Below are 18762 nucleotides of genomic sequence, written 5' to 3'. Positions count from 1 at the left end.
TTCTTTTACTCCTATTACACTTTTCTTCAGAAGTTTACTGTATTATAGTTGTAGCTTTGGCTTTAGAGGAATTATTAGAAATTAGAAATTAGAGTCATATTAATTCATTGTGCCAATGGACAAGTGGAACAAAATTGTGTTTTTTGGTGCCCCAGAAAGTAGTAAATTCTTTGAGTAAAACTTTAATCTTAGTGATTATTTGTAAAAGTGATCTTTGGCCATGTGCGTATATATATCTATATCTATATCTGTTTATCTGTATCTCTCTGCCAATGAATAATTAGTTAATTCATCTACTTTTTTTTTTTTGAGTGATTAGTGTGCCAGCATTATGCTAACAATTACAGGTAAATATGAATAAATCACAACCCTTACAGTTAAACAGCTTTTTCTGGAGTCCTTTGTTTATATGATTTTATTCCTGATTTAGAAATCTGTAAAGCAAAGCTAAGTATTGCATATTAATATTAGTTGAATAAATCAAAAGTGGAATAGAATCCTTTACAAACATGTTTATTAAAAATGTACTCAAAAGTAGAGATTAAAATTCTCTCTTTGTATGTAGAATTTAAAAAATCATTTAGGTAAGCACTTATTTATTAAATACTTGAATGCTTCATGTAAATATTTTCTGAATTTTTATTTTGCTTAGAAAGGGACATATTAAATTAGTCAGTTATAAATATTTTCAGTGAAATGTGTTGAAAACATAAACTTTTTGAATACTGATGTTTTTAGATTCTGAATGGATTTTAAAATTCGTTTGATTAGAAATTTAATAATAGTGTTGACTAAGGACTTGGTTTTACCTGCAATGAGTTCTAATTTTTTTTTTTATAAAAGAATTTAAGGTTCAAGGGCTAGATTAAATATAATTGAGGTCTATAAAAATTTCTTCTGTCTTTGTCATCTTCAAAACCTGTGTACCCCAGTTGAATGTATAATTTGTAAAAATTATCCTTGTTTTAATTTGGTATAATCCAATAGTATCCAGTATCAACAAATAAGTGTAAGTGGACTCCTAGACAAACTTGGAGTGGTCACAAGAGGGATCAGGTTTCACCTATTATTTGAAAACCAAGTCAGACTGCTTGTACTGGCAGTCTCTTCTGGGAGTCTTCAAATTAAGAAGTTTATTCTTTGTGAAATTTTATACTACCCTTGCTAGATAAAGGCGTAAAACTTTTTTAAAAGTACCACTTAATGAAAATTTGTAGACATTAACTGCAGTGAAAAAGAGACAAGTTTTTTTTCTACCCTCAATTTCAGTGATCTTGGAATCTATTGGGATATTGTTTTAAAAATTGTAATTCCTTTGAGAATTTAGTAAATCATCCACCTTCACTAATTTAGACAAAATTAATCTTTGTAGATAATTTTGATCTGTAAGATGATAAATATCTTATACTGGGAACTTTTGGAGTTTATTTAAAGATAATATTTTTACATATATAGATAAAACAAATATAATTTCAGCAGCACATGATTCTCCTTTCTTACATAAGATTTTTCTAAGTAGCATAAATGATTATGTAGTTTATCCAGGTATTTGCGAATGGAATTTAAAACTTTGTTTTTAAAGCACAAGTTTAGTTAGAAATTAAATAGTGTAAATGTTGCCTAAGGAACTTTATTTTAGCTGTCTAAACAGCTCATCCCATAAATATCTTTAGATTCTGTGTGAATAAGTGATAAGATATGCAGTTATCTTATTTTTATAGATTAGAAAACAAAACCACAGTCATTAATTTGCATTACCAGGAGATTAAGCGAAACTTCTTTCCTGGTCACATTATCAAACTGCTACACCTCATCTATCATGGTGGCAGAATTAGATAACACTTTTAATAAAAGATGCTTTGACTACCATTGGAAAACTCTTGGTAGTTTTAATCACCCTTTATAATTTTCAAACTGTCTAATGTTAAATTTCTGCATAAGCTATTTCATTTGATTGAATTGTATTTCTAGATATCATTATTGTTACTTTATTTTTGGTTTTATTTTATACATATAATAACACCTCCAGAAATGACTACCTTAAGCTCTGAAGTAGCAGATGTAATCTTTTTTTGGCCTGTATGAACTGGGAAAGAGGCAGAAGGAAAAAAAAAGTAGTAAAAATGTAAATAGAAACTATGGATTTGTGTTGTAATTAAAGACCATAGTGATATAAAACTTTTCGAGTTAGCGTTTATTACTGTTTTTTCCACTAGTTATTAAACATATATTTTTATATAGAGCACTATACCGTTTTGTGGATAATCCAAAACTGAATTAGATCAGACTTATCATCTAGTGTAAAAGGTGTTAACTCAGGAAGAAATAAATATAGTGCAGCATAGAAAGAGATAAGGGACATATGAAGAGACATAAAGTAAAATTATTTAAGTCCTGAAATGAGAATGCTTGTTAACAGCTGGGAAATTAGAGAAGTCTTTGTGAAGGTATCACTGGAAGTTTCTATATTGTGGGCGATATAGTAGTAGATTTTGGTATTTAGAGAGGGAACGAGGGAAGAAAGATGGAGGAAATGTGGCATTCCCAAAAGAAAAAATCACCGCAAAAAGCAATTGTGATTTTTAAATAAGTTAATCCGGAGAAGTGACAAGTTTATTTGTTTCCTCTATCAGATAGTGGAGCAAAGATCTTGCTTTTATCAGGAAGTGATACTTTGGGTTATATACTCAAGCCAGTCAGCAGTCTTTATTCTAACACTTATCCATCAATTATTAGGTTTCCATGTTTCCCAATATACCAGTTTGGTGCCCCTTATTTTTCCAACCTTATTTTTAAAGGAAAAGAATGAGATGATAATTTCCCTTTTTGAGTACATTCCATAGAAGTATAAACTCTTAAGGCAAAGAGACTATTTAATCCTACAACATTATTTTACAGTGGTTGATACAGTGATTGGTACCAGAAAGTTAAATGACCTTTTCTAGGTCATACTGTTACTTTGTGCCAAAATAAGGATAAACAAGCAGCTTTCCAGACAACTATTCTAGTGCTTTTTCTATTTATTATGCAGTTCACATGCAATTTAAAATTTTCATTTTTGATAGAATGATCTAGATATGATAGAATGAAGATTTGTGATTGGTAAGGAATGTGTACGTAAAATTGTGCCCTCCTTAAAATCAACGCCCAAATCTCTGTATCTTCTATAGCAGCTTTCCGTCCGTGGTGATTGCTATGGAAACAAAACAATGTAAATTTATTCACACAGTATACAGTATTCACATGATTGTTGATTATGAAAGGAAGGGACAGTTACTCTCTACTGATTAGAAAAGAAAATCTCATTACTTCATACTAGTAAATGTGTTCATTCACTTCAGGTTTTTTTCTGAAAGGAAAGGCTAGAGGAATAATTTTTAGTGTCCAGGTTGCTAATAAGTATACTAGTTATGCAGCTAAATACCTTTGGCATGATTGGTTTGCAAGCAATAGAGTCTCTTTACTACAAATCTAAGCCCTGGAAGATGTTGTGTGCCAATACAAGTATTCCAGGGAAAACTGCCTAGACACTAAACTGTGCTTTTTGCTTTTGGATTAAGAAATTCAGGTTGAATTAAAGGATCAGCTGTTAACTAATAAAAACGAAGTTAATGTTATTGAGCCAGGCTCTGTCCTGGTTACTCAATCACCACAACATCCCTAAGAGATAGAAACATTATTCTTGTATAGCAGCTGAGGAAATAGAAGCACAGATAAGTTAAGTAACTTGCCCAGAGTCCAGAAGCTAGTAAGTACCAGAGTTCTGATTTGAACTCAGTTAGTCTTGCTGTACTAACTACAATCAGTGTATATGTATACATGTATATTTGTGTGTGTGTATCGTAATAAAAGATTAGAACTAATAGTCTGAAGGCCTGTGTTCTAATCCAAGCTCTTGGACCTTATTTTACCACTTAACATCTTTGAGCCTCTGATTATTTGTTAGCAATGTGAGTAAAAAATAACTAAGTAGATCAAAGAGTTCCAGCATTCCGTCCAGCTATGAAATTGTATAATGTTTGATTTTAAACATTCTACTCAAATCAACCCAAATTCAGTTAGCATAGGTAAGAATTGTTAACAAATTGGGTGCTTCTGTTTCTGTAAATCTTATTCTAATAAAATTTTGTAAATCATCATGCTACTAAAGTTTATTACTTATTAATTTTAATAAGAATTCTATTTCTATTTTTAAGATTTAATAGAATGCATGTTATAGATTCTGTTAACTAAACTTATTGGAAGCTCATGTTTCAAGCTCAGTATGTAGGCCCTGATGTGTCTCTGATTGAAATGTATCCTAATTTAATCTTATTTCAGCCTAGATTTCCTTTGTATGAGGGATTAGCTTTATTTAGGCAATTTCACTTGTATTCATATTTCTCACATTCCAAAATGATAAAATTGTAACTAGAATATTCGTATCAGTTGAATAAAACCAATACATTTGTAATTGAGAGCCTTATAGTGCCTCAGTTATGTCTGTTGAAACTCATCCTATAAATTTGTTTGATCTTGATCCTTGGATTTTTATATGTGTTGATTGTTAAACCTACAATAGAGTATAGATGAAATGTAAAAATGTTGAATGACAAGTTGTGCCTCTTTCTAAAAATTTAGACTGCATTTTATATTGAAATATTTAGAATACAGTAACCTCTTGACATATTCAAGAGACAAAAACATGAATATAGCCTAAAATACACTGTTTATATTAGAAAGCTCATAATCACTCTAAGTAATTTAAACAGAAAGGTACTTATTATTACTGGATATTAAATAGCTTATAATTTAATAAGATTATACTGCAAAATAGTCCACTGCTGCCTCTTCTGTGATCAAGAAGCCATCTGTCAATTCGGGAAGCTTTCACTACCCCACCTGACCCCAAGCTGCACTATACAGGGAGCTGTAACAATCAGGAACGTTCTACTTTTGCTTGCTCTGGGAACCCCCCTGAACCTGCTATAATCTGTATCAACAAAACGGATGCTTCTTAGTACTTAGGAAGGTAGTAGTTATATATTGGATTCTTTGCTCACACTTTCTTGTAAAAAGCAAATACCTCCACAGTCATGCACCTGCAAAAATAGCCAGAGGAGCAGCCTTACTTCACTTCCTGCTTACAGATGTCATATAAGTGCCTCTGATTAGTGAAACTTAAATTATATTCAGAACTCTAGCTGAAAGGGAGTTTGAGAAATAGTGTTTGTAACTTCCCATATTCTGTGGTAGAAGACTAACAGTGGATGAAGGTTAGAATGACCTTTGAATTACAGTCTGCCATATTCACCAGAAATACGTTAGATAGGAGCAATTTTCCATAAAGCCCTACATATACTACTATATGCATTTGAAAGTAGTATATACTGTGTAAGATGAATGAGAGAGGTAGTTAGAGGGCAAAGCGAATGGAAAAGTACGTTATAGAGAGTGAAGGTAGGGAGAGTCATCTCCATTAGAGAACAAGAGAATTGCATGACAGATAAGCTTCCCCAACATTTCTAGAACTTGATGGCTATGAAGAATCTCTCATCGGAATCTTCTCTTCACTTAGGAAAAAATATCTCAAAAGCAGCAACTGTTTAGCATGCATCTGCTTTTTCTGATATATCTGAGTGAATCAGCTAAATCAGAAATGATGAAGTAAACTTTGCAGTGCATTACGAACAATAGCACAATCATCAAAAGCACAATCATCTTCAAAAAACAGGTGCATGCTAAACAGTTGCTGCTTTTGAGATATTTTTCCTAAGTAAAGAGAGGATTCTGATGGGAGATTCTTCATAGCCATCAAGTTCCAGAAATGGTGCGGCAAGATACAAATTTAACATTCAGAAATGTGTTGCATTTTTATCTACCAATGATAAACTTTCAGAAAGAGAAATTAAGAAAACAATCCCATTTACAGTTGCATCGAGAACAATAAAATATGTGGGAATCAAATTAGCCAAGGAGCTAAAAGACCTGTTCTCAGAAAATTATGTCATTGAAAAAAGAAATTGAAGAAGATACAAATAAATAGAAGCATATACTGTGCTCATGTGTAGGAAGAATCAACATCATTAAAGTGGCCCTACTACCGAAAGCAATCTATAGATTCCGTACAGTCCCTATCAAAATACCAATGGCATTTTTCAGAGAGCTAGAACAAATAATTCTAAAATTTATATGGAACCGTAAAAGACCCTGAATAGCCACAGCAATCTTGAGAATGAAGAACAAAGTTGGAGGTATCACACTAAGTGATATCGAACTATACTACAAGGCTACAGTAATCAAAACAGCATAGTACTGGCATAAAAACAGATAGATTGATCAATGGAACAGAAGAGAGAGCCCAGAAATAAATCTATGCCTATACGTTCATTTAATATATGACAAAGGTGGCAAGAATATACAATGGGGTAAAAACAGACTCTTCAATAAATGGTGTTGGGAAAATTGGACAGATACACTCAAAAAAGTGAAACTGGACCACCTTCTTACACTGTATACAAGAATAGACTCAAAATGGATTAAAGACTTAAATATAAGATCTGAAACCATAAAACTTCTAGAAGAAAACATAGGCAGTAATCTCTGATATTGCTACTAGTAATTTCTTTTCAGACATATCTCCTTGGGCAAGGGAAACAAAAGAAAAAAATAAACAAATGGGACTACATCAAACTGAAAAGTTTTTGGACAGCAAGGAAACCATCAACAAAATGAAAACACAAACTTACTAATTGGGAGAAGATATTCATTTATGATACATCTGATAAGGGATTAATACCCAAAATATATAAAGAATTATATAACTCAACTACAAAGAAAAAAACAAACAATCCAATTAAAAAAGGACAGAAGACCTGAATAGATATTTCTCCAAAGAGGAAATGCAGATTGAAAAGATGCTCAAGGTCACTAATCATCAGAGAAATGCAAATTAAAACCACAATGAGAAATCACCTGACACCTGTCAGAATGGGTGTCATCAATAAATCAAAGAACAGCAAGTGCTGGCAAGGATGTGGAGAAAAGGTTACTCTAACACACTGTTGATGAGATTGCAAATTGGTATAGCCACAATGGAAAACAGTCTGGAGGTTACTCAAAAAATTAATAATGGATCTACCTTTTAACCGAGAAATTGTACTTCTGCCTTTTAACCAAGAAATTATATTTATCCAAGGAAAACCAAAACAATAATTTGTAAAGATTTATGCATCCCTATGTTCATGGCAGTGCTGTTTTCAATAGCTAAGATACGGAAGCAACCTAAATGCCCATCAACAGACGACTGGATAAAGAAGGTATAGTTCATATATACAATGGAATATTACTCAGCCATAAAAACAAGTGAAATCCTACCATTCTCAATGACTTGGATGGACCCAGAGGTTAGTATGCTGAGTGAAATAAGTCAGAAAGATAAATACCATTTGATTTCACTTGTATGTAGAATCTGAGGAACAAAAAGAACAAACTAATCAAAAACAGACTCACAAATATAGAGGACAATCTGGTGACGGCCAGAGGGGAAGGGGGTTGAGGGACTGGGAGAATGGGGTGAAGGCTTGAGGAAGTAAAAATTAGTAGTTGATAGATGGTGACGGGGATGGGGAGCACGACATAGGAAATGTAGTCAGCAGTAATGTAATGGCTAGGTGTAGAGGCAGAGGACAGAAAGATTATTTTATAAACTATTTAAATGTCTAACCAATGTACTGTATACTTGACACTAATAATAAAATTTTAAAAACCAGCACAATAACAACAACTATGCAGTGGAGACTGAGTTGTTGCGCTACGCTCACTGGTTACTAGCTGTTGGGTCACGCTGCCTTCTAACACCTGTGCTTCTAGTCTAGAGCTGTAGATTACAATCATTAATGTGAGGATGTTCATAAAAGGTGTAAACAGCAAAGGTTAAATATTCCAAACATATCCAGACCTATACATTGGGAAATGCATGTGAATTGTATGTGAACTTTCCTGCCATTATTTTTAAAACACAGAAGGAACACTATTTTTATTATATATTTATTCGTGACTTAACTATTCAGAGCAAACCGGATGGGTATAAAATCTTGTTGGTTCTTAAAGCTGAAATATAGTGTTAAATTCAAAGAATCAATAGTTGGTTTTATGTTTTACTTCCTTTTTAATTAAATAAGCATTTTAAGATATTGATTTTATTCCTAATTTCAGAATTCTCAGCGTCTTCCGGATAAATATCGCAGTCACAGTTTCTTTGGCACTGGCAAGGATCAAACAGAGAGTTGGTGGAAGGCTTTGTTCCATCACCTCCTAACTGAGGGATTCTTGGTAGAACATTCTGGGGGTAGCAAATTTGCAAAGATTTGCACTCTCACAAACAAGGTAAACAATGTAGAAGTCTACCTTTTTGATATAATTTTTCTCACTCTGTATTAAAAGATTCTTTTTGTGTTCAATAGGGTAGAAGTTGGCTTCATAAAGCCAATACAGAATCTCCTCAGAGACTTATTCTTCAAGCTAATGAAGAATTGTGTCCAAGACAATTTCTTCTATCAAGGTTAATTTTTCAGTTTTTTTGTAACTTCTGGGTTTTTTTTGTTGTTGTTTAAATGATTGTTGTTCTTTACATTATTCAAATTATATTCAATTTACAGGTACCACACAGGTAAAATGTGTAAAGATACTGTTTTTGCATATCTTTTTTAGTCAGGTTGGGGTATATGTTAGTGGGATAAGGATAAATCTCAAAACACTTTTCTTGGTTGATGGAAAGTGGTTGAATATAATATTTAGAAAGCTGCTTTCCCATTGATTAAAGAAGCAGCATTGAGATCAGTGTTGAAGAATCCATATACCGTATTTCCTTTTTAAATGTAGAAGTTGGGAAGGTAGTACATTTGTTACCTACTTTTTAGTACCTTTACGTGTTATCAATCATTTATCAGTTTTTTAAATTGAGATATAATTGATATAACGTTGTGTAAGATGAAGTGTACAACATTTTGGTTTGATATGTTTATCTAGTGCAATATGATTACTACAGTAGCTTTAGCTGACACTTATATAAGGTCACATAATTCTTTTTTGTGTTGAGAACAATTAAGATCTTATCTAGTCTGTTCCCAACTTCAAAGTTATAGGTATTGTTGACTATAATCGCTATGTTGAGCATTAGATTGATTATCAGTTTTTTTTTAAATCTAAAAAAATTTAAACAGTTTTATACTTAAACTTTAAACAGCTTTAGTTCTTTCCGGAGATTTATCTGGAAAAAAAAATCAGTTTTAAAAATCATCAGTTCTAAAAGAGTAATCACATCTGCCTTTCTAAGAATTGGAGGTATTTTGATTCATATATTACATAATTACATTTCAACATTTATGATAATATATTATTTTTCAGATCTAAAACTGTGTCTTTGGGCACTGAACAGCATTCTTCCAATCAAGTAACAATTGAATTAACTGCAAAGGATAAGGTTTGTTTTTATTAAAGAGGTGGTTCTTATTTATTTTATTTTTATTCCTGTTATTCCTGTTTAAAAAATTTATATTTCATTTTCCCTCCAACTAAAGAGGAAAATGCCATATATAACAAAACATAAAATTTGGAAAGAGAAGTGATAATGAACAGAATAAAATTGTGGTATATGATTTCTGGATTAATAAAACAGTTAGTAGAATTTGAAAAAGTAAATTATTTTGATTCTTTTAAACCTACTTTATAACTCTTTTGGCTTGGAATTGGTTTTTTTTTTTTTTTTTTTTGAGAGGCATATTATGATACTTATAGTTGATAGAAAAATAAGCCTGATTCCTAAATGTTCACATTAAAGTCACATGTGTGCACACATGAAAACACATACACACACACACACACACACACACACATTTTCTTGCTTTGTTTTTGGATCTTAGGTGACTGTTACAGATAAATACTTACCCATAGGCAGACTTCAGCTAATTAAAACACTGGAGTAATAGACAAAAATGCTGAATTAAATTTTCAGGTGAACTTTTTCTGCTTTATTCAAGTATGTGGAATGTAATTGAATCATCTTTGTAACTTGGGCTCCTGCTATGTCTCAAAGAATTCTTTTGATCATAGATTTTCTACAGATTTGGGAGGAATGGGACATTATGTTGCATTTCTAACTGCTTTTAGAACCCTAGAAATTCGTAATTCACGAGCTTATTTTCAAGTGATTTATTTGATGACTTGGTTAGAGGAAAAATTGTCATTGTGAGATGTTGTACTTATTTTCTTCATACTTAAAAGTTTTTCGAAACTTCTAATTTTTTAAAATTAACCTTTATATGTTTAAAAGCAGTCTAACTTGGAGAAGATGTATTCCTACAAAACATATGATGAAATTTCTTCTGCGAGTGACTTTCCTAAAAAAAGGTATGGAGTTCAAATTTTTTATTTTCTATACTTACCAACACTTTTTTTCTTTCTTTCCTAAAGAGGAAGGTCTATCATATGTTGGTCCATTTCATTGGCAAAAGAAAGTTAAAGTTAAGGCATAAGCTTCCAATGTTATAATTATTAAAGCAGACCTATAAAATGATAGTATTAATATTAATTTAATAGCTAATACGTCTTGGATATTATTGTTTGCCAGGCTCTATGCTAAGTGCTAAGCATTTTATATGCAATATTCAATTCTTACAACAACCTATAAGTTAGCTACTATTATTTATTGCTGTTTTATAGTTGAAGATACCAGTGTTTAAAAAGTTAACTTGTTCAAAAGAACATACAGCTAATGGCAGAGCTGACTTTCAGATCTATATTTGTCAGGCTCTAGCATCTAAACACTAATTATTTGTATTTGTAAGAAATATGCATTCTCACTCCATTTTTTAAGAAAGATTTTATGGCAACATAAAATGGTAGGTATTAGAGTTGGTGGAGAAAAAAGGTAGTGTACCTCTTGGACTTTCACATTTAATATTTGACTTGCTGACTTAATAAAAGTGTAGAGAATATACAGAATTATAGATGAGGAATTTGAAAAACTTGTCAGGACCTACATATAGATTAAATAGGCTATGTTTACATACATATCAGATAAAAGTAAGTTAACGTGCTCTAATAATAGCTTTCTAATTGTTTGCTCACTTATATAGTTAATACTACTTTGGATCTGATAGAGACATTTATCGTACCCCAGTCTCCCACCCCAGACAGTTTTTTTGTTTGGATATGTAGTATGTGATTACTGTGTTTTATGTAAACAAAAGGCTTAAGGAGTATACAAAACAATATATTCATTCTATATGCTGAAGCATTTCTTTACTTAAACATTTATTGTGTTTTTACTAGGAATCTTCTTTGTGCTAGGTACTATTTTAGACACTGTGATTCAGTGGGGAATAATAGAAACATAGCCACTGGCTCTCGAGCTAGAGTTTATATTCTAGTGGAGTATACAGGTAAAGGAACATAAAATTACTATCTAGAGTTATAACAGTTTGGAAACACATTTTGGAAGTGACACTTGAGACTTAAGTAGAAGTTAGTCAGATGAAGTGAGGGGAAGTTTTCTAAGCAAAGGAATGCCCTATATACTAAAACCTCAAAGCAAGAGATGGTATGACATGATCGAGGAACTCAACAGTATAGTAGTGATTACCTGGTAGAGGGACACGGGACTAGTAAAAGTTAAGACTAGAGAATTAAATAGGGCCTAGAATATCTAGTTCATTTTAAGCACTTAAGTTGATCTTAAAGGCAATTTGGAGCTAAGGAAGTATTTTAAGAACAGTGACACAATCAAATTTATGATTGAGAACAGGGGTTGACAAATGTTTTCTGTAAAGGATTAGATAGTTTAGGCTTTGAGGGCCAAGTGGTTTGTCTCAACTGCTCAGCTTTGCTTTTGTAGCCTCACAGCAGCCATAGATGATATGTAAACGAATGAGTGTGGCTGTGTTCCAATAAAACTTTATTTATGGACTCTGAAATTTGAATTTCATATAATTTTCACGTCACAGAATGTTCTTTTGATTTTTTTTAACCATTTAAACATATAAAAGATCATTTTTAGCTTATAAGCCTTACCAGAACAGATGGATTTGGCTTGTGCATCTTAGTGAGCAGACTCCTGACTGATGACGTACGATGGCGGGAATGGATGTCAGGAGGATCAGTGTAGTAGAGACATCAAAAAGGAGGGTATTGAAGTAGCATTTGCAAGAGTTGATGGTAGTTTTCATGAGGGAAGTGGCAGTGGGCATGGAGAGAAATAGATTTGTAAGATAGTTAACAGAATTGTTAGGATTTGGTGGTTGAAAAGATAGGTGGGTTAAGGAAAATAGAAGACTTGAACACGATGCTTAAGTTTCTGTTTTGATTGCAGGTGAAGAGTCTTGTCATTCCCTTCACTGGACAATTTTAGAGGAAGACAGACTTGATGAGTTGGATGTTTAAGGGTTAAAATTAGGAGTTTAGTGATATACTGAGTTTGAGGTACTTGTGGAGTGGTCCAGAAATTAATTTTACCATATGGGCTTAGTGTATAGAAGTGAGAAAGATGCTTACCTATCAATAACTATTATTTTAAAGTCCATTTGAATTTTCATTAAAATAATACATGTACATGGTTTTAGAGTCAGTTGATACCTAAAGGGATATAACAAAGTATACCAGTTCACATCCTTCCCAAAACCCACTCTGTTCGAGTCTATAAAAACAATCACCCTCAATCTTCTGACTGGTTTCTCTGGTATTTGTCAGTAGTCTATTTCTAAGTGACATGCTTAGATTACTATTTTTTGACTTACTGGTTTTAGAAATTTTCTGTTGACATCCTATAATGGTAGGTTAGGGCTTATCTCTCATATCCTCTTCCCTCCTGTCCCCTCTTCCAATACCCCCCAACATAATTATATTTCAAATTTGGTCATGTTAATAATTTATTTTTACATTATATTTACTCAAATATTATATACTACTAAGCCAAACTGTATTATGATGGCTGCCACTACCTTAATTTTTCTTGATGTTAATAATTGTCTTTTTTGTTTTCTTTGCTTGGTTTTTAGTGTTCCTATTATTAATTTTTCTTCTATTTTCAGTCTCTTGTTTGTTTACTCTCTTGGAGAGTTCCTTGACTTTATATCCCCTCCCACCTAGGGAAATTTTAATTTTTAGTTATCAATTTAGTTTCTATGAACAATTTCTCATTCTTCTTTCTTTAATATATAACAGTTTTTTCTTGTTTCATGGATACAATATCTCCACTTATCTCTTTGATGACATACATTATAGTTATTCTCAACTTCTTTTCATTGGTAATAGCATTCATAGGCAAAGCATTTTTTATTAAACATTTCCACATGTATTTAGGCTTTAGGGACATTTTACCCAGAATTTTGCCAGTTATATATGATGATAAAATTTATTTGTGAAATAATTTAAAATACCACTTGCAAATAGTACATTAATATAAAGATGTCCATAAATGGTAAGATAAAGGTTAGTATAATTATTTAAAACAAATTTCTAATTGTCTTGGGCAACCTGATATTACTAATTCTTTGAACTGGAGTTATCCTTTGTTGAGTTCAAATTTATTTAATTTTAGCAACGGGATTTGATAACTGAAAATGAAATCTTACTTTATACTGTAGATTTTGAATTCTTGAAACAAATTTATAAACATTTCTTAAATATCAAACATGTTTTCCCCTTCCCATCCCTCAAAGCATGAATTTATTTAAATATGGCATCTTTTATATAGGCTGTTCTATATATACAATTGCATTTTTATAACTTTTCCACTATATGATTAATCAATGAGAAATGCTGCTTGTAGAAATTGTTATTTTTATCTAGTTTGTTGCCTAGCACCTTTTTATATACCAAGTTGTTTGCCAGTTGTGTGTTTTCATTCTTCTTTTTAGAAGTTATTAGCATGGATTATTTTCGTTTGTTTGATTTTGAAGAACAGTGTGAATAATTCGATTAATCTCATGCTAATGTTCCTCACACACACACACAAAAATAGTGCTATCACAGCAAAGAATAGATTGTATCCATCTTGGCTAAAAAAAAAAGTTATTTTACTTCCGTGCAGAGAAGGAGTATTTTCCTTCAAAGCATTTGGTTGATGAGGAGGATGGGGCAAATGCTAATCTTAAGTACACCAATTTTAAAACTCAAATTACAGTTTTAACTTTACCATTATAATGAATATACTTGATCCAAAATGTTTCAAATCTAGACTGTCATATAAGTAACATTGGCTTATTGGTATTGGGAAGAATAAATGTTAGTATAGACTTGGAAATCTTCTCATTTTGGGGTGAAATAAAAAGTGAATTTGGAGAAAGAAAAGCTTTTATTAATTTTTTTCTTTTAAATATTTTAGCATCATGCTGCAATCACCAGGAAAATCTTACAATTCCTCAGAACTTGTTATTTCATCTAAAGAGCAGGAGACTCAGGTACGGCATTTATAAAGAGGCAGTTAGTTTTTGAGAGGATGATTATGATTTTATGCATGCTTAAAATTCTGTTGCCAGCATTTTGAAAATTGTTCTTCAATTGAGTCTGAGATAGTGTTCAGTTTATTTTTCATCCTAAAGGAAAATAGTATCAGAAACTCTAAAAATAAAGGATTGGATTTTTCTAAGTATACTTTTAAAAATGTTGAGTTGTTTCTTTGTTCTTTGTTCTTTGTTCAGACTATGTTATATGGCAAATTGGTAGAAAGTAGGCAGAAATATGCCAGTAAAATGGATGTTCCTCCCGCTATTCTGGCAACAAATAAGATACTGGTGGATATGGCCAAAATAAGGTAAGCTGTCTATTTGTTTATATTTTAACTTAATTTTCTTTTAATGTAATAGATTTGTAAAACTTATCTTAAGTGATGACAATGGCTCCAGCTGTCACATCTGTTGATGGCTCCCAAATATCTTATGCTGCTACCAGTTCCTTTACTGAGCTTTAGTCCCATGTTTCTATGTGAATGAAAACCAACTGTTTCAGCAATCAGATCTAGTACATAAAAAAATCTAAGTCATTATCCACTAACCCTCCATACATGCATTTCATACAAATGCCAAAACTTTTCTTTCTGAATTCTTTGTTTTTATTAGCCATACTATGATGTTCCCAATAATGCATGTTTAAAACCTCTGATATTATTTTCACTCCTCTAACATATATCCCCTTCTTCCTCTTATTTAAGTAGTTTTTAGACTTTTTCATGTAAATGTTCCTTGTGTGTCTGTCTGTGCCTTCCTCCCGCTTTTTATTAATACCCTGTTAGCTCAGGCAGTTACCCTTGGCCTATTGCAAAAGACTTTTAACTAGTTACTCTTTCCTCAGCCTGTGCCTACCTGACCCTCCCCTTCTCTTTCATCTCATATGTAAATACCAAATTAATCTTTATTATGTTGCACTTCTGCCTAACTAGTTTCCACTATCTTAATTTCTTTCACTTAAGGCCCTACATTTATGGACTTAAACCTACTTTTTCATCTATATCACAGAATTTTAAATGGTTTATCTTACTTAGGTTTTTCACCATTTGTTGAAGACCCTTTTTCAATTTCTACATGCTTATTCACAATGTTTCTTCTGTCCTGTAGTTTCCTTGAGTCCCCAAAACTCCTATTAGGAAATCCTTCAAGATCTGGCTTTATTATTATTTTCTCTGTGAAGTCTTCCATGTTCTTATTATCAAAGTAATTCCTCTCTTTGGTATTCATAAAGAACTTTGAAATAAATATAAATTTTAAAGATGTTCATATGGCACTTATCACATTGCTTTTTTTTTTTGTTATTATTAACATATAGGCGCTATATCTTCTAGACTTTAAACTCTGTGAATAATGATATAATGTTCCTCATCTTTTAGTTTCTTCCAAAGCACCTAACAGAATGCCTAATAAGCACTGTGTGGTCAATAAATATATGGAAGAAATTATTTCCAAAGTATAGTTTCTTGGTAATTTTATTTGTCTCTTATACGTAAAAAAAAAAAAGTCACTAAATTTCATCCAAGAGATGTTTTATTAGTGTAATAATATTACATAGTGCTTATATCTTATAATAATTATTTCATTAAAAATATGCAGAAAACATTTTAACATTCCATGAAGATATTTAAAGGAAAAGGAGTAATCATTAAATTGGCAGATTGTTAGAAAGAAGACATCATACAGTCTCTTGGGTATTGGACACAATAAGAAACATTGAGTTAAAAGACTAAAGTAGTTAGGTTTATTGTTACAGGTAAACACTTTTTAAATATTGAATGATATTTCTTCTGAGTTTCTTGGCCTCTTAGTTGTCCTCAGTACCTCACAGTTTTTCTTTTCATTTCTATAAAAATAATAATAATGATAAAATCAGTCATAGAGTAGTACATTAGTCTATTTTTTTATGATGATGACCTGTTTACCAGGTAGTATTATTCTACAAATTGAAACCATTTATTAAGGAAACAAATTAATAAACTTTAATGTGTATTAAGCCAGCTTTGTTATTTACCACTTTCACTAAACTTTTAATATATTTACTTAAAATTTTTTATTTGCAAAGTTTTTATTCATAAATTGCTGAACAGCCCATCTTTAAATGGTGGAAAGCAAAGAAAGGCATTATAAAATGATGTTACTTGTATTATACATTGTTTTTGGTTGTTGGAAAAAACATGTTTATTGAGTTTCACTATGAAGCTAAACAGTTATGCTGCCGGAGTGATATGTTTCAGTGGTTTCTTGACTTAAAATTTTTTTTAAATGACAGACCTACTACAGTTGAAAATGTGAAAAGGATCGATGGTGTTTCCGAAGGCAAAGCTATTATGTTGGCCCCTCTCTTGGAAGTCATCAAACATTTCTGTCAAGTAAATAGTATTCAGGTAAAATACTGTGGCTTGCAGGAGTTATGAGAGAATAAACATTTTTGATAATTTCAAAAACACCCTTCAAAAGCAACATTGTCTCCCTTTATTTTCATTTCCACACTGGATACTTAGAAAATGAATTCCAATGGTTTCTATAGTAAATCAGTTATAAGAACATGCCAGTTACCTAATTTTTAAGATGATACTACAGTAGTTGTCCAGACTATTTATGTCTTTCTGTTTTGTTGGGAGTTTCTGTTTTAACATTTGAATAAATCCTGTATTTTAGGTTGATAAATTAGAAATTAAAACTGCAAAGTTATCCTTGCTTTAGTTGGTAAGGAGCCCAGCCACTCTGTTTTTCTGTCTGTTATATTCCCTAATTAAGCTTCTATTCCAGTAATGGTGTGTTTTGATATTAAGTAGGTTTCATGGTATTCTCTTCAGTCTTAATTGTATTTTCTTCTTATCCTTTTATTTTTGCCCCACCACACATGAACATTGCCCCACCACATATGAACATTTCTCTTTAAACTCCACTACGCTGTATATTCCAGCACAGAAGGTGATTGGATCCCACTTTAGGAATGAATCATTCTCTAAGTAGAAAACTCTTCTGCTTTTTGTGTGTAACATTTCCCTCTTTTGATACAGAATATCTTTGGCAACTTGAAATTTTCTTTTTATACTTTTATACAAGACGTGAAAATTCCTTATATTTCATATTGAATATTTTGAAAATGAAATTGTTATTTTTTAATAATTTGATAAAGAATATCATACTTATCAGTGGTAATTGAATAAGTCTTCTCTCTTTGGACACTGGATAATAGAATCTTCTTTCATGATCTTCTTTCATGAATTAGTAGTACTATTTAATAGTGAAAGATTTATCCCTTCCGACATCTCTTCAGGAGAGGACATTGAAGTAGAGCAAAATGTCAATGCTCCAAAGGATAAATATGAAACTTTTTGAACTTTCTGGTTAGAGAAAGTGACTGCTGATTTCTATGGTTAGGAATTATGCCCAGATTATTCTGCAAATTGAAACCATTTATTAAAGAAATGAATTAATAAACTTTAATGTGTATTAAGCTAGCTTTGTTATTCACCACTTTCATTAAACTTTTAATACATTTACTTAAAATATCAAAGTAAAACTTTGAAATATGAGGATGTGGGTATTAAACCCATTAAAACTTAGGAAAAAGGTTAAAATCATTTTATAGAAATACATTTTATGAGAATTATGTTTTTAAAATGTTCACCCCTTCAAAGATGAATTCATAGTTGGCAGCTACTTAAAAAAGCTTCAAAAGAGATGGACAGCTGTTTTGTTTCTTAACTATATATAAAAAATAGATCAAAACAGCATACATACTGTAATCATAGTAACACCTATAACAAATTTAAAAAGTTAGAGCTTAGTCCCTTGATGAATAATAATTGATATCATTTTAATGAAGTTATTATTGTGGTCCATTATATTACGTGTTGCTATATAAAGAAGAATATTTATGAGCTTTTCTTGGGAAATAAATTTATTTTTATATCCATATCCTATCATTCAAGAATTTTAATTAAAAATTATATTAGTTGAATATTGGTTTACTGCTTGGTGAAAAATAGAAATGTTTCTGTTTGACTTTTTTTATGTCATATGTATGATGCCTAATTTTAGAATTTGAATTATCTGACCCAAGGATAAAAACCTTTTTCGCATTTCTTTGCATATGGGATAATATCAGTGCTATACTCTCTCATTAATACAAAATTCCAGAAAATATGTGTTCCATCCCGATGCATGTTTTCTAGAAAGTGCAATACAGAGTTATTCTGAAGCTTTAAAATTACATAATTCCAGTTAAATAACGCTACATAATTCCAGTTAAATAACGCTAATGGTAGGA

General features: G+C 31.4%; 1 protein-coding gene across 1 annotated transcript in view; it reads left to right on the top strand.

Moving 5' to 3' along the window:
• The window catches only part of WRN (Werner syndrome RecQ like helicase), a 112598-nt gene that overhangs the window by 77697 nt on the left and 16139 nt on the right, over nucleotides 1–18762 (top strand). Inside the window, exons 24-30 of the mRNA XM_006916330.3 lie at nucleotides 8197–8367; nucleotides 8445–8542; nucleotides 9388–9463; nucleotides 10316–10389; nucleotides 14363–14438; nucleotides 14679–14791; nucleotides 16753–16867. Of these exons, the coding sequence (XP_006916392.1) occupies nucleotides 8197–8367; nucleotides 8445–8542; nucleotides 9388–9463; nucleotides 10316–10389; nucleotides 14363–14438; nucleotides 14679–14791; nucleotides 16753–16867 (723 nt within the window). The remainder of the gene's footprint in view (nucleotides 1–8196; nucleotides 8368–8444; nucleotides 8543–9387; nucleotides 9464–10315; nucleotides 10390–14362; nucleotides 14439–14678; nucleotides 14792–16752; nucleotides 16868–18762) is intronic.

This window comes from Pteropus alecto, unplaced genomic scaffold, assembly GCF_000325575.1.
Source record: "Pteropus alecto unplaced genomic scaffold, ASM32557v1 scaffold24, whole genome shotgun sequence".
NCBI classification, from domain to species: Eukaryota; Metazoa; Chordata; class Mammalia; order Chiroptera; family Pteropodidae; genus Pteropus; species Pteropus alecto.
Note: the sequence above shows the minus strand (reverse complement) of the source record. Positions and strands in the feature narration are given on the sequence as shown.